General features: G+C 42.4%; 1 protein-coding gene across 1 annotated transcript in view; it reads right to left on the bottom strand.

The window, feature by feature from the left end:
* Dhx36 (DEAH-box helicase 36) overlaps window positions 1-16,704 on the bottom strand; it is a 31,385-nt gene that overhangs the window by 5,747 nt on the left and 8,934 nt on the right. The window contains exons 6-19 of the mRNA XM_048347233.1: window positions 15,795-15,874; window positions 14,610-14,684; window positions 14,356-14,522; window positions 13,033-13,114; window positions 11,559-11,699; window positions 11,257-11,359; window positions 10,717-10,804; window positions 10,048-10,103; window positions 9,008-9,072; window positions 8,270-8,413; window positions 6,640-6,757; window positions 5,623-5,721; window positions 2,255-2,428; window positions 2,035-2,121 (exon numbers count right to left, since the gene is read on the bottom strand). Coding sequence (XP_048203190.1) covers window positions 2,035-2,121; window positions 2,255-2,428; window positions 5,623-5,721; window positions 6,640-6,757; window positions 8,270-8,413; window positions 9,008-9,072; window positions 10,048-10,103; window positions 10,717-10,804; window positions 11,257-11,359; window positions 11,559-11,699; window positions 13,033-13,114; window positions 14,356-14,522; window positions 14,610-14,684; window positions 15,795-15,874 — 1,479 coding nt within the window. The remainder of the gene's footprint in view (window positions 1-2,034; window positions 2,122-2,254; window positions 2,429-5,622; window positions 5,722-6,639; window positions 6,758-8,269; window positions 8,414-9,007; window positions 9,073-10,047; window positions 10,104-10,716; window positions 10,805-11,256; window positions 11,360-11,558; window positions 11,700-13,032; window positions 13,115-14,355; window positions 14,523-14,609; window positions 14,685-15,794; window positions 15,875-16,704) is intronic.

Below are 16,704 nucleotides of genomic sequence, written 5' to 3'. Positions count from 1 at the left end.
GTGTGTGTGTGTGTGTGCGTGCGTGCGTGCACACGGCACGGCGTGCAGCAATACTGAGACTGCCCTGGAGGCTGGCCCTTACTTAGCTTTTTCACTCAAGGCTAGCAAGCACTCTACTACTCAACTGGACCTAAGAATCTCCTGGACCTCCTGCCCGGCCGGCTTCTAACCATGATCCTCAGCTCTCAGTCTCCTGAGTAGCAAAGATCACAGGCAGGAACTATAGGTGGCGCCTGACTGTTAATATATTGTATCTCGTTGGGCGCCAGGGGCTCATGCCTATAATCCTGAGGGACATTTCTGCTGATCGCCTGTTCTCTAAGGTGACAGAAAGCTGACATCTTGAGAGAAGTTATTGTTTTATACAAATCTCTAGGGTCCTGAAAACAAGGATCATGAAATCATGGCTCAGTATTACCCTGATACTCAATCCAGATAAATACATACACAAATAGACTAAAAATTCTGAATAAAATGCTTGCAAACTGAATTCAAAGCATATTTAGAAGATCATATATCATAATAAATTTAATCTCATTCCAGGGCAACAGTAAGATTCAACACTGCAAATCAATAAATTCAGCACATAAATGGAATCAAGACAAAAGTCCCATAACCATGCCAAATGATGTAGAAAAAGGCTTAGACAAAATTCAGTATCATTTTATCATCAAAGCTCTGAAGAAACCAGGACAGAGTGGATAGCCTGCAACACTATAAAGTTACAACACGACAAACCTACAGCTAGCACTACGCCAAAGAACTGACTGCGACAAGAGTCTTTTTCAATAAAGCACTGCAATTCCTAGCAAGGTAAGGCAGAGAAAAAAGGAAGGAGAAGTCAAATTATCCCTATTTAAAAATGATATAGGGCTGGGGATATAGCCTAGTGGCAAGAGTGCCTGCCTCGGATACACGAGGCCCTAGGTTCGATTCCCCAGCACCACATATACAGGAAACGGCCAGAAGCGGTGCTGTGGCTCAAGCGGCAGAGTGCTAGCCTTGAGTGGGAAGAAACCAGGGACAGTGCTCAGGCCCTGAGTCCAAGCCCCAGGACTGGCCAAAAAAAAAAAAAAAAAAAATGATATAATTCTATACTTAAAAGAACCTAGAGATTAAGCAAAAAAAAAAACTCCTACAACTTTTAGTGATGTAGCAGGGTACAAAATTAACATATAAAAAACCTCAATAGCTTTTCTGTATACATACAAGAAGCAGGCTGGGAAAGTTGGACAATAGCCAGATTTTTTTCATTTTTGAGGGGGAGGGGGAGGAGGGAGAACTTATGGAAGTCAGTATGGAGGTCCCTCAAAAGACAAAGACAGATCTTCTTTATAACCATGCTACACCACTAAAAGGCTTCTATCTGAAGAAGAGCAAAGCAATATACCACAAAGACACCTGCACACGACATCTTTCACAGTACTGCTCACAAGAGCCAAACGCTGGAATTAGCCAAAGGTGACTCATAACCACCGGTGAGTGAATAAAGACGTGCTACGCCGCACCATGGGACATTGGAGGGAGAATGAAACTCTGCCGTGCGGACAACAGATGGAGCGGACCCCGTATCAAATGCAAGTAGACCAGCCGTGCTCAAAGAGCCAAGTACACATGCTTCCACCTGTACACGTGGAGGCTGTGCCTACGATAAGGAGACACGTGGGTGACTGCGTGTCGACTGATGGCGGGGGCACTGCGCACACGTGTACATATGCACACGTACACCCACATGAAGATGGTATGACAAAACCCACCACACACTGTGTTTAGAGATGGGGGAGGAGGAGGGACAAGGTTAGAGGGGTGGACTTATTCAAAATAATTACCACAATAAGACTCTCTTGTGTCTAAGTCATGTATAGAAATAAAAGGAAAACTGACAATGAATTTCCTCATAAATTCACCTATTTTAACCAATGCCAGCACCATATTCCTTATACATTCTTCAGAAGATTAACTACTACAATTCCTTTCTCTATGAATGGTTTCCAAGTGGATAATGTGCCACGATCGAGGACACAATCTAGGTACCTCAAATGCATTTACAACCGTCAGGTGGTCACTTCTAGTTTCCTTTGCCAATTCCTTTCTTCTGGCATCTGCAATCTTTTCTTTTCCCTAAAAAAAAAAAAAAAAAAAAGACGAGTTGCTAATAAAGAACACCATTTTAATAAGAAACCTCAAGAAAAATGTACAACTTTGCACAGCTTTCAGTGTGCAAAACAGAAAGACAGAGAAGAGTTTTTCTTACCAGTGGGATGACAAAGGGGTCTTTGAAGCTGAGACTAGCCGCAATCGTAAGTACTGGGTCTAAACAGCAGAAAAGAGCTCCAAAAAGGATCATCTTCCCAATGTGTGGCTCCACTGGCAATCGGGCCAAGTGCACGCCAAGAGGGGTCAGTTCTTCCTGTTTATCCAAAGCGTTCTGTAAAGAAGAGTTTAAGTATTACATTTAAAGCTATTTTAATGTGTTGGGTTTTTTTTAAGTTGTAATACTGGTCATCTTTAGTTTTCCTCATAAGTAACACCGATTCTGATGTCAGCACAGGTTAAAAACTTATTTTAGAACGCTGAGCAATGGGAATGACTTCTGCTCTGATTACCCAGGAAATATGGTCCAACTACAATACAGAGAATAGCTAAAGCAGCAGTTCAGGGACACCAAGCCATGAACCTCAAACCAGAATCTGGGCAAGCATGGCCACTTGGGTGGATGGCCACTGAGGTTAGGGCTCTTTTCCTGGCAGAGGCGAGATAACTGCGGTCTGCAAAAGTCACAGCCAAGGCTCTGGAGTCTGTCAACAAGTCATTTTGTACACAGAATTTTTAGTACACACTTAAGATAACTAGGCTAGATATATAAGGCCTACACAAGAAGTTATAACAATAATAACAACAGGAGCTATGAGTATACAATTAGACACAGGTTTCAAAACATTTATGGAGGAAATATCCTCAGTCTAATGCAAATTTTTCAGAGAAAAGAATGTAAGGACATTGTTGACTTCCTAATCTTGTTATTTAACTTTGAGAAGAACATTTCAGAAAAACTATTAAATTATTTTATATATGTAAAACAAAACAAGAATTACAACATCTCTTCCTCTGGGTTTATTTCAAAAGATAAAACAGCTTAACATCTATAGTATCAATGCAACGTGATACACTTATAATGGCTTTTACAACATTGATGACTGATCTCATTTCTGTGTATTAGACTTACAAGAAAATATGTAGGGTTGGGAATATGGCCTAGTGGCAAGAGTGCTTGCCTCACATTCATGAAGCCCTGGGTTCGATTCCTCAGCACAACATATATAGAAAACGGCCAGAAGTGGCGCTGTGGCTCAAGTGGTAGAGTGCTAGCCTTGAGCAAAAAGAAGCCAGGGACAGTGCTCAGGCCCTGAGTTCATGGCCCACAACTGGCAAAAAAGAAAAAAAAAAGAAAAGAAAAGAAAATACGTAACAAAATGGTGTATTGTGGCAGCATCTCCCCAAGGAGACAGAGCAAGATAGGACAGCAAACCTCACACCCCCATGCCCAGAACCATATAATCTTTGACACAGATAGAGAGGGAGCAAACCAACACATATAAGTCCAGAAACAGACCTGTACAGGGCTGAAGAATAAAACAAGGTGATGTTTTTCCAGAATGGTATTCCATAAAGAGATCTACTTATATGAAATTTAAAATTCTCAACACACATGTATCCAAAACAAATGCAGAAAGATTGTACATATTAAGTGTGAAAAATAAAGCGAGTTTAAAAAACTTTTCTGATTCCAGCATAGACTAATATGGGGACAACAAAAGCAGTAACTTTTAAGATTGACATATCTGACAATGAAATCAGAAATTTCTATCAAGACATTTAAAAAGAATAAACGAGCTGGGATATGTAGCTCAATGGCAAAGTGCTTACCTAGTAAGTGTAATGTCCTAGGCTTGATCACCAGTACCCAAAAAGAAAAAACAAAGCACATATAGTTTAAAAAAAAAATCTACAAAGAGCAAAGGAACCAGGTGCTGATGACTCAGACTTGTAACCCTACTCAGGAAGTTGAGATCTAAGGATCTAGGTTCAAAGCCAGACCCGGCAAGAAAATCTGTGAGGCTCTCATCTTCTAACCACACAAAAATTCAGAAGAGCCATGTGTGGCTCAAGTGGCAGAGCACTAGAAGCTCAAGGGACAGCGCCCAGGCCCTGAGTTCAAGCCCCAGGACTGAGACAAAAGCAAAAAGAGTAAAGGAGAAACACAGGTATGTATAATCTACAACTGACAAGAGAGAGGCCTCAGATGAAGAGGAGATAAGAAATGAATAATCACCAACAACCTAACAGAAACAAGCTCTGAAGAGACTTTCCAAATGAATGAGAGAAAGAAAAGCTACTCATAAATTCGATGACACTCACAGAAATGCAGATTAAAAGCACAAATGAAGCAAGGTTAGAGCACAGCTGGATAAAGCCAGGTCAGTCACAGGTACAGAAGAAGGAGAACCCTCACACACTTAGCCACCGAGTGCGACGGTCCGGAAACTTCAGAAAGCTGTCAGGTGTCCTACCCAACTACCACATCTACTCCTCTTGACCCTGTCAATTCACAACCAAGCACACACCAAGATGCTTGAATGTGTGCACCAGGAAACACTCAACAGTGAAAGACATTACCCCCAAGTTATAATCAACAGCCCCAAACAGGAACAAACACATTTTAATAGTTGTGCAATAAAACACAATAAAGAAATGAAGCTACAAGCAACAATGCAGAGCCTATCCCACGAAACGAAAGAAACCAGAGCCCGCTAAACCGACCTCCCTGCTCTGCAGCCTACATGCACCTACACAAACTTCACGCAACTCATGCAAACTACCCAAACCCAGCAGGTGGTTACTGTGGAAGCCACAGTTACACCTCTGGAGCTGGAGCCACTGCCAACCCAGGAAAGGGGGGTCAGCACCGAGGGAGGGGCTCCTCACACCCGTGCTGGCTTTCTGCCAAGTGCATATGCGACACACCTCCTGTCCTTGCGTGCATGCCATCATATTTCCAAGAAAAGTGAAACATGAATGGAACGGAGACACCAAATTCCTTACATGTGGCTGCACTCAGCTGTCATGGCAGGGCTTTCTCCCTCCCCCACTCTATGGCTTCTCTCAAATGCTTGTGCAGAAATGGCTGCCGCCACGCGGCCACTTGTAAGACTAATGAAGTCAGAAACCTTGTCCTCAGGGAGTAAAGGACAGGCTGAGGACCACGGCATGATGGAGAGAAGACACCTGGTGAACAGTCACTCAAAAGGTAAAAGGTAAACATTCCCCTTTAATGTCCACACCATCATTAGATTTCTTGCTTTTGATAAAAAATACTTTGATAAACAAAAAGAGTAGAGTAAATCAATTCAGTTCATTTCAAGAAAAATTTCAAGATTTCCTCTAGATATAAAAAGAACTCACCCACGACAAAAGAATAGTCATCTCTTTTTATGCATTACCCCTGTACTAGATATGCTGGAGGTCAAATAGAATCAAATCCCACATGGCAGAGCTTTAAACGGACAGGCTTACACCCCTGACCCCCCTCAGTCGAAGGCAGAACTTGAAGAAATCCATTACCAGCTCCATGAGATGTCTCACAGAGAGCAGCACCGCCTCATTTGATGGAGGGTCCATTAACCGACTCAGAAAATGAGCAATTCCACCTAGCCTTAAGATCTAGGGGAAGACAAACATAATTAATCAAACTACATGCAAACATATACTAAACAAAATACAGTACACACAGACAAAATAACTTAAGGCTATCTTGCTATCTGTGTTGATCACCCAAACAGAGCATCTAACTCACCTGATTTTCAAGTTAGTTCTCTTACTGAGTCCAAATTTTATTTGTAATTTCATTAAAAAAAAAACACATTTTTTAAAGGCCTGTATGTTTTGTTTTGTTTTTGCTGGTCCTGGGGCTTTGAACTCTGGGTCTGGGTGCTGGCCATGAGCAACTTTTGCTCAAGGTCAGCACTCCACCACTTGAGCCACAGAGCAACTTCTGGGTTTGTCTATGATTAATTGCACGGGCTGGCTTCAAAGGGCAACCCTAAAATCTCAGCCTTCTGAGTAGCTAGGATTACAGATGTGAGCCACCAGCACCAGCCTCCCATGTACTTTTTTTTTTTTTACCAACAACTCTACTGGCAAGAAAAGTAGCTAGCTAACAATCTCAGCAAAGCTGACTACTGTGTCTTCAAAATAAGGTAATTATACCAAGACACATGTCGATGTTTAAACCAACAGAAAGTTGGTAACAGGGCTAAATTTAGGGTGGAAATAAGAACACCACTCTATGCCAAGCACCAGTGGCTCATGCCTGGAACCTTAGCTACTGAGGAGGCTGAGATCTGAGGATCATGGTTCAAAGCCAGCCCAGGCAGGAAAATTGTGAGACTCTTATCTCCAATTAATCACCAGACAATGGGAAGCGGTGCTATGGCTCAAGTGGTAGAGAACTAGCCTTGAGCTGAAGAGCTCAGTGACAGCACCCAAGCCCCAGAATTCAAGCTCCATGACAGACAAAAATAAATAAATAAATAAAGACCACCACGCTAGGCTGCTTTTAACCCTCCCCACCTAATTTACCTTTATTTGCAAACAAAGTTCTTCCAGAGGCGTTCTTAAGATCTCTGGTAGCTGATAATCATCCAGAAGACTGGCTCTAAGGCCATTATACAGATGATAGCAGTGGCCAGGTTGAACTCTTCAACATGAAATGGCAGAAACAATGCATGTTGTCAACCACAGCACAGAAATCCACACAAGACAGGAAATTAAACATCTAGCCTCGCAAGCCGCCTGAGTCTCACATACATTTAATTTTTATGACATTGAAAGAAATAATCCTATTTCCTTCTTTTCCTATTTGCAAAGGAACATTCTACTTTGATGTCTTCAAAATTATTTTGCTTGGGCTGGGAATGTAGCTTAGTGGTAGAGTGCTTGCCTAGCATGCACGAGGCCCTGGGTAAGATTCGTTAGTACCACATAAATAAAACACATAGAACTTTAAAAAGAAAGCTTTAAAAATTATTTTGGTTTTGGGATCCACTTTTTTAAAACATTATTTTTTCTGTTTAATATATAATAACTGCACACATTGACAGTGCAGTGTGATACTGTAACATGTATGCAGTGTGTACTAATAAGGTAATAAGCATTTCCATCCCCTCACTTTATGTGAGGACTCTTAGCTTCTCATAAAATGTGTTATCTTACCATTTCTTTATGTCCTAATTTCCTAACTCTACACTTCAGAGAATAAGGTCCATCACACCATGGACTAAAGCTTAAGCAAAGAAAGTATATAGTGTCAGGAGACAAGCCAATGCTCAAATACTGTCAGGCAATACATCCTTTCAAAGAAGGGACAAGAACAAGGAAATCAAGAACGCAGACCCTAATGGAATGGGGAATGCGAGCACCGGTGACATAGAAAGTCTGGCAGATATGTGAATAACAAGCCCGGTGGTCACCCACGTCTATCCTCCTAGTGCTTGGGTGGCTGAGGCAGGAGGATCATGAGGTCAAGAGTTGAAGGAAGCTGGGGGCTGGGAATATGGCCTAGTGGTAAAAGTGCTCGCCTCATACACAGGAAGCCCTGGGTTCGATTCCCCAGCACCACATATATAGAAAAAGCCGGAGATGGCGCTGTGGCTCAAGTGGCAGAGTGCTAGCCCTGAGCAAAAAGAAGCCAGGGACAGTGCTCAGGCCCTGAGGTCAAGCCCCAGGACTGGCAACAAAACTTAAACAAAAGAGTTGAAGGAAACTGGGATTACACAGTGAGACTGTTTCAAAACAAAACAAAAACCAAAGCCCAGTGCAGTAGCTCACTGTGATCCCAGCCTCTCATGTGGTGGAGATGGGTTAGACGACCATTCACGTAGGGCCCAGGAGAATAATGAGTGAGCTCCCATCTCAATCAATAAGGTGTGAGGGCATGAGTCCTTTATCCCAGCTACAGGCCCAGGCCAGCGGGGGCTAAAGCAAAAGATGTGGCTCAAGGAAGACTTGCCTACCAAGAGCAAGTCCTACTGAGTTCAAACTCCAGTACCATAATTTTTTTAAAAATCCCTTCTGAAAATGTGTTGTAAGCTCACAATAGTATGAAAAATAACACTCCCAATAAACAGTATTATGAAGCCAGAGAGACAGGTCTGCTGGGCTTGGCCCTGATGTGTCCAGCAGGCTCCGAGGGGCACCGCTCCCGCCCTACCTGCCAGCGCGGCCTTTCCTCTGCTTGGCATTCGCTTTGCTGACCCACTCGGCAGACATCGTGCTGATGTTGTTTTGAGTGTCAAAGTGTGTCTCTTTAATTTTCCCTCCGTCTATCACGTACACGACATCATCGATGGTGATGCTGTTTGGAAAACAGACAAAGCAAATACTGAAAACACATAAAAAGCCCTGCTGACATGCAGAGGGCCTAGAGTGGCTACAGCAGCACACTGATACTGATCACAAGGACCTGCCCAGCTCAGGGGCGTCTACACCCTGGGGACCCAGAGCAGGAAGCTCAGTGCTCACTGAACGTCTCCTGCTCAAGGATGATTTGCCTACAGCCCAACTGCTTCGCTTTTCTGGTGCCTTTTGGAACGGAGCCCTGTGGACCCCAAGGGCCATGGCTTACTATCAGGTTCCAGAAAATCTTTCAGGGGCTGGACTGTGTACTGGCACCCAAGGGAAACAGTGATTCATAAGCATCTGGCACTAAGTCCACCCACACTGGAGAACAAGACTGAGTCACCCAGTTTCCACTAAGTTAGGAAAACTCTGGAAAGCATTTAAAAGGCTACATTGATAAAGTGGGCCAAAATAAGCACAGTTAAAAAAAATGTTTTACTATCATGACTAGTAAAAAAAAGAAATTATAAAGCACCTCATAGAAAAAAAGGATTAAGTCATATTAATGAATAGGTAATGATTAATAGTTGATATTTATAACTGTTTTTACCTAGTCTCTGCAATATTGGTAGCAATTACTATTTTCCGAACACCAGGAGGAGTTCTTTTAAACACCTGTAGTAAGAATAAATACGTCAAAATCCCCAACGTGCACTAATTATTTTTACAATTAGTAATTACTTCAGATAGTACTCACTTTTAGCATTGTTTCCTTATTAATATATGTTACTTACAAGTATATCTATAAATTACACATCAACTTCAATACCGTGAAATCTTTTAATATAATTGAGATTCATACAAAGAGGTTATATAGCATATTTCAACTCTTCTGTACAATTAACCAACAAAAAGTCAGAAGTGGAGCCAGTGGCTCAAGTGGCAGAACACCTTTGCACAGAAACTCAGGGACAGTGCCCAGGCCCTGAGTTCAAGTCTCAAGTTACACACATACACACGCTGTTTGGGTTAAGGTCAAAGATGCAAGGCCCCTTACAAACACTTTGTATCTTTTTCAACTGTCTGGGTCTTCGTTAGGAATAAGGTGCCAGCAGAGTAATTATTATGGTACCTATTTTCCTATAAGAACAAAAGTAAAGAAACTAAACGGAAGAAACACAGATTTTTGGAATCCATTTTGTCCTATCTGAAAACACTCTTGTTCCTAAAATTATCTTTCCTCCAGGAATGAAGTGCTTATGCTAACTAGGAAAATCCCTTACTGACACAACCAAATAATCACAGTGCATCAGTGATGAAGCACAAGACATCACCTGCTAATATACTAACTGTGGTAAACCATAATCTCTACACATCAAATTCCAGGATGTCATAGATAATGTCTGGGTTATTTTTAGTGATAATTCACATTTTTTTCTTTACCAAGCAATTATTTGAGTTTTTCCCTAATACTGACAAAACTAACATTTGTGGAGTGCTAATTAGTTTTATACAGAACCTCACTTACGAAGATTTTCTAGGAAATACATTTTGTTACTTGAAAATAATGCCTTAATAAGAGAAAACAAAAACACAATGCACATTCCTTAAAGCTAGGCTCAACTGGAAAGAAACAAATTTCATACATACCTGTGTCTGGTTTACTGTAGGCATCAGTGAATGTAGAGGGATAATAATAAACTTATCTAAAAATTAAAAACAGAGTTTAAGATACAGATGAGAAAAGAACACGTATGGACCAGTAAATCTACTCACTGAACTCCCCAGTTACTAATTTGTATTTCTATATGCAACAGAACAACTTAAATTTGTTTTGGTTTTCTGAATGCTTATTCTAAGAAGTTAAATTTGTTTTATGCTGAATTCCTCCAAATTCTGAAGGAGAGCTCAAATAACTAAGCCATCTTTTAAGATCCTATCAGCAGAATCACTTATTCTATCCTGATTATTAACTACCAGAGAGTGAAAAACCATGAAAAAATTCTCAAAGGCCAACATTTTTAAGGCTCAACTTTACTAGGTAAAATTTCAAAGCTAAGAGCACACTGCGAGATAAAAGGGTTATCGTCCTATTGCTAAGTAAAACACTCTAGGTTCATACCTTCCACGTTCACGACTCAAAGCTTGCAGAAAATACCCACCTCCTCCAGAAAAGCCATAGCTGGGCTAAGGCCACCGAATCACCATACTGAGACAGCTGCAGAAGGCTTCCTCACATTAAACGAGGGGGAAAGAACAGCAGCATACACTATGGATGGCTCAGCTATCACTCACTGTGTTCAACACCTTCACACGTACCTGACTTAAACATCACTTGGGACATGAGGAGATCATGCAGACTGCTGATGTTGTCCCAGCCAGGCAGGAAGACCAGAATTGCTCCGTCCTGTGTGGGAGGAAATAACTGTCAGCAAGGACAACACTCAAGGAGGGCCATGCCTGCTAAGAGGGCCACGTATCAAGAGGGCCATGCCAGCTCCGAGTAGTCACGAAGAGCCACTCCAGCTCTGCCTAATTTTAGATACCACCTATAAGACTACAGGGTAGAGATTTCATTTGTTTAGTTTTTTCTTTAAATATATCAAAATAACATTAATATCCTCAGGCTATTTCTAGTGTCAAAACAAAAACCAGTCTTTGACAATCTATTCTTTTTTTTTTTTTAAGGGGCCAAGGCAGAGAGTGAACAGGTGGACTTCTCAGGGAAGTGGCAGGCTCAGGCTCCAACCTACCGTTTTATTTTTAACATTTTTTTAAAAGGTTTAAAATTTTTTTCACAACTCTAATATAATAATAAAAGCAAAATTTTATTATCAGAAAGGTAAAGCAGCAACTCACTTCTTCCTCCAAAACAATGTGTCGGATCAGGGCAGCGATCAAATTCAGATCAACTTTGTCGTCATCCATCATTTCCAAAGCATTGACAGTGCTCGGAGAATACCTGCCAAGTGAATTGGGAAATGAGCAAGTACTCCGTCAAGTTTGCTGTAACTTCATTTTCCGTAGACGCTAACGATCTCCAAAGGGAAGAATCACAGGGCGACCCGGACGCACAGCACTACCAGGAGCGTGCAGAATTGGGAAGGCAACCGGGCCCACGGCAGCCAGGGCTTTCTGGCCCGGCGCGGGCAGGATCTTACCTCCTTCGCAGATCCTTTACGTAATCTGGCCAGCGCTCCTTATAGATTGCTTCCTTTTCTTCTTTTTCTTGCCTATTTACGTGCCCTTGCATGAAACCTCTCCTAAACTGGGATCTGTGTTCTTTTTGTTCTGGAACATACCTACAATAGAGCAGAAGGAAACACTCTTGAGAGAGTGTTTGGCTCCCCGGCCCTTCTCAGCCCCCCGAGTGCAGCGACGACAGCCAGGTGTGTGCCATCCTGTCCAGAGAGGTTCCGAAATAGTCTCATGTTAACCGTTTTGAAGGAAAGATTTGAAAGAATATTTTTACTACACTTCCCAGTGAATAGTGGTTAAAATATCAACATAAAACTTGACATTTCAGATAATTTCTCTTCTCTACTGAAGTATATAATACATTCTTAGAGCATTTTTGGCAGCCAAAATTTAAAAATGGTAATTTTCACGTTTAACGGGGCTCTAAAGCAAACATATTAAGTCCAAAGTGACAGTTTCTGCCCACCTACTAGAAAGACTGACTCTCAAGACAGGAGTTGCTCAAACTAAGGCACCTAAGGCTCTCTGAGACAGCATCTCTCCTTCCTATTCCTTGCGATCTGAGTGTTTACCAGGGATGCCAGGAGACAGGGCCGCTGCAGACCCAGACTCAGGTGGAAGCACCGTCACTACAGCAAATGGAGACCCAGAATCAGCACCCACTCCTCAGGTGGGTGGGGCTAGTGTGTACTGACTCACTCCACCACCCTTCCTGTCTACAGTGGGGTCTGAGAAGCTGGAGCAGGGAGAGACCACGAGGGGACAAAAGAGGGGCAAAGGAAAAGGAAACCATAAAGCCCCTTAGCATCTGGGAGAATGTGTAGAGAACAGGCAGAGAATGGGCGGCGTGGCGTGGGGGGAGGCAGATGGAATGATGTCCCAGCCATACCACTGGCTAGTTGTGTCACACTAGTATTCCACTTCTAGCCTTTAGTGATATTTGAGTGATGAATGCTCTTACAGTAGAACTGTAACAAGCAGTACCAAGAGTGCCTGATACACAGGAAACAGGACGAAGTATTCATTCCTCCTACCCATTCCTCCAGCACCAAGCTCAGGGGTGACCAGACAAAGAGACGGGTCTCCATCATCTCACTTCAAATACACCCCACCCTCCTCCTGATCATCTCACCTCTAATACACCCCACCCTCACTTCTCACTACTGTGCTGTCCGCATCATCAGCGGGTCCCACAGCTCTCCCAACACCTCCAAACACCACAAGTAACCTCCTATCCCCAGGCATACTTGCCAGACCATCCTGCCCTATGCTTGGTCCAGCAATTGTTTCTTCCCTCCCAACTCCCGCTCAGAGGAGGACATCCCAAATACATAGAAACATCATGAAGGAAGAGATCAACACCAGGTTGAGTCTTTCTGACAAGAGAAAAGGGACATGCTCCTACTTTCCAATTTGTTTAATTTCCCATCTTTTTACCTTATTTTTTCAATGATATCCTCCAGAAGGTATTCCACAACCGGGAAAGTGAAACCAGGAATGTGTATCATTGGACAGTTTCCTATGGTGATAAAGAAACCACTGCTGTTACCTCTGGTGGCCAAGGGAAAATGAACACACTGTCAATAGCGCAATGACTACCAACTGCAGCATAATCCCTAGTATAATAAAAAAAAAAGCAGCAGCCTAGCCTTAATTCAGGTTTACTTCTGAACCACACACACACCTCACAGTTCTATACGACACAGAACATCAAAGAATACAACCACTTTAAGATTCAAAAATCCACCCAAAATCTTATTTTTCTTCCTACTGCCATGGCAGGGCACACTAGAATCAAGATACGTCACTCTTGCAGAAACCACAAGGGAAAAGACAGGTCAAAACAAGATCTAAGCAAATCTTAAATTACTAGTATTTAAAAATAACTAAACATGGCTACCTCACAGTACCTTTTATTTAAACTGTTTTTCATTTCACTTTATTCTAAACTTATTTTAAGCATTAGTTTTTATTTAAGTGTTTATTTTATTTTACAACAAGCAACATAAGCCGCATACCTATCCACAAACACATCAAGACAGCATCAGGTCAAAATGCCTGAGCCACTACCATGACTTTGTATCTAACGTGTTTAAATCTCCATGCTCGTTCTAGAGGGCTCACTGAAAAGGATGGGATACCTGCCTCCCTTCATCTCATGATCTGTAAGGATTAACTGAACTTCCTTAGAAAGCTGAAAACCAGATCATTAGCATGCATGCATTCCATTTTAATCCTTCCCTTGCTCTTTCCCCCCTTTTAGAAGACAGGAAGACTTGCTCATCCTGGGTGAGCCATGAGGCTGCTTTCTCATGGTGACAATGCGGGTAACGGGAGGACCTCCCCGGGGGCCCAGCATTCCAAGCATGAATGCAGACAGTGCCAGACACCCTCCCTGGCCTGCCCTGCACGCCCCACAGCGGTTTCCTCCCTGATCACCAGCCTAGCTTGTGACAACAGTACATAAAAGCCACCTGGAACCTCCGAAGTTCATCCAAGGTCACCTCACTGCCTGGTGGCTTCCCCAAGAATAACCTGACTCCCCTGCCTCCACCATGGAGCAGGGGTGAAGCTATTAAAAAAGAATAATAACCCCGTCCTCAAGTCCAGAAAAGTAACAGGCCAGGTATTGCTGAAATAAAATCATCTACTAATCACTTTGTTGGACTGCTCTATACTGAGTACCCTACCAGTTCTTCATAAAGTTAAAATCTGTGGTTTTGTTTTACTTTCTCGAATGTCATAAAGAGTTTTACTCACCAAAGTATTCTGAAAACTTCTCAGCATTCAAAGTTGCACTCATCAAAATGACTTTTAGGTCGGATCGGTAATTGAGAAGGTCTTTTACGACCGTCATTAAAACATCCGACTGAAGATTTCTTTCATGAATTTCATCAAGTACAATATGACTAACACTGGACAAAAGCCTGGAAAAGAAGTGATGTACGTAAGGCGGGACTGTTTGGTAATGGCGTCTGCAGAGTGTTGGCGTTCCTTAGTTGAGACATACTCACGAGTCTGACTGGAGCCACTGAAGGATGATTCCTGTTGTGCAGTACAAGATGGAGCCTTGTTTCCTCGGCAAACGACTAGGAATGAAAGATAGGAGATTGGCAGTTTTCTTTCATAATAATTTACTAAAGAACTATCAGACATTTTTTAGTTGAAACACCATCCACTTATAGGATGGAGTAATGGGACGTTTCTTTATGTACTGCATTCAATCGTGACACAAGGACAATGATTTGCTCAGGAAGATGAAACCATGAACATGCAGAGACATCCCAAACCAATTCTAAGCCCTAACCTTCTGGCTTGGTGACTGGAAGTCCGCTGGTTTAAAAGTAAGTAAAAGGGATCTTGAACTCCAGAAAAGAACTAAGGAATTATAGAAGAGACCTCACAAGTACAAAGACTCCTTTTGTTCTCAGAACACTGAACTGTTTCTGTTCATTACCGTACTCTCCTGGAGCTGCCTTTCAATGACCCAGCCACTTCCTCCCCCTACATGCATGTAATAACCCAGTGTGGCTAGCTGTTGAACACATAAAGTTGAGGAAAAATGTCACAAAAGAATCTAGACAGTGTCACTGAAACACACACACACATAATTTTGGACACTGATGGCTAATGCCCATCATCCTAGTTACTCAGTAGGCTGAGATCTGAGGACAGCAGTTCAAAGTCAGCTTGAGCAGGAAAGCCTGTGAGACTTATCTCCAAATAACTACCAAAAAATCCAGAAGTGAGCTGTGGCTCAAGTGTTGGAGTGCTAGCTTTGAGTGCAAAAGCTCAAGGACAATGCCTCATCCCTGAAATCAAGCCCCAGGACCAACACACACACACACACACACACACACACACACACACACACACACGCGCGCGCGCGCCCCACACATATTTGCTGTAGAAGTACAAATATGTTTGGGAATGTTATTTCTGGATGGAAGAAGAATGACAACGCATCAGGGTGCTAACAAGAAATCCCAAATACCAACTTCTACAAGAGGAAATGTTTCTAATCATCAAAAGGGCAAGTCGGGTTAGGAGATGCATTGGTGGAAGCAAGTTCTGTCCCAGGCAACTGTTCTAAGAGTTAACTGTACAGCAACAATAGAGTGAGAACAGGGAGGGTTCCTGCACATTCCTACTTCAGATCTCTCCAGACTGTGCAGTCTACAGGATCTGGTGTTCTTTACCTCTGGAGACGAATCTGGTATCCAGTGCTATTACCATTGCCACAAGATTCTGCCCTCTCTGCAGCCACTCGCTCTGCAACCTGAAATTCAAGCAAAACACCAAAATAAACTGGGTTAGCCAAATATTCTGAACATACATGAAAATCTTCAACTGCTGAAAGGGGAGTTCTGATTTTCAGATGAGTTTAAAAAATAAAAAGATACTTATTAAAATCTCAATCTAAGGTATTTCAAACTGTGTGTACCTCTTTCTTCTTTCCTTTTGTTTTCCTGTTGTAATACTGTCCATTGAACCCAGAGCCTCACATTGGCAAGGCCATCTTAAATATTTGTGTAACATGTACTTTTAACTTGTGCTTTTCTTTTGAATTTTCTGATTAATACTGATCAGCTACACTAAATCACTTAAAATAGATAAATAGTGGTTTATTTTTCATTATGACAAACTTCTCAAGTCAGGAGCTGGTGGCTCATGCCTGAAATCCAGGCTGTTCAGGAGGCTTGAAGACTGAAGTTCAGAGCTAGCATAGGTAGAAGTCCTTGAGACTCCCATTTCCAATCAACCAGCAGAAGGCATGCTTTAAGAGGCAGAGTACAGACTGTGAGAAAGCAAGTCAAATGAGTGTAAAGATCTGAGTTCAAGTCCTAGTGTTAGAGAAAAAAACAAAAAGCAATCTTACTGCATAGCTGGATTTTTTTTTTTTTTTTTTGCCAGTCCTGGGCCTTGGACTCAGGGCCTGAGCACTGTCCCTGGCTTCTTCCCGCTCAAGGCTAGCACTCTGCCACTTGAGCCACAGCGCCGCTTCTGGCCGTTTTCTGTATATGTGGTGCTGGGGAATCGAACCTAGGGCCTCGTGTATCCGAGGCAGGCACTCTTGCCACTAGGCTATATCCCCAGCCCTGGATTTTT

This window comes from Perognathus longimembris, chromosome 5 (assembly GCF_023159225.1).
Source record: "Perognathus longimembris pacificus isolate PPM17 chromosome 5, ASM2315922v1, whole genome shotgun sequence".
Classification (NCBI taxonomy): Eukaryota; Metazoa; Chordata; class Mammalia; order Rodentia; family Heteromyidae; genus Perognathus; species Perognathus longimembris.
Note: the sequence above shows the minus strand (reverse complement) of the source record. Positions and strands in the feature narration are given on the sequence as shown.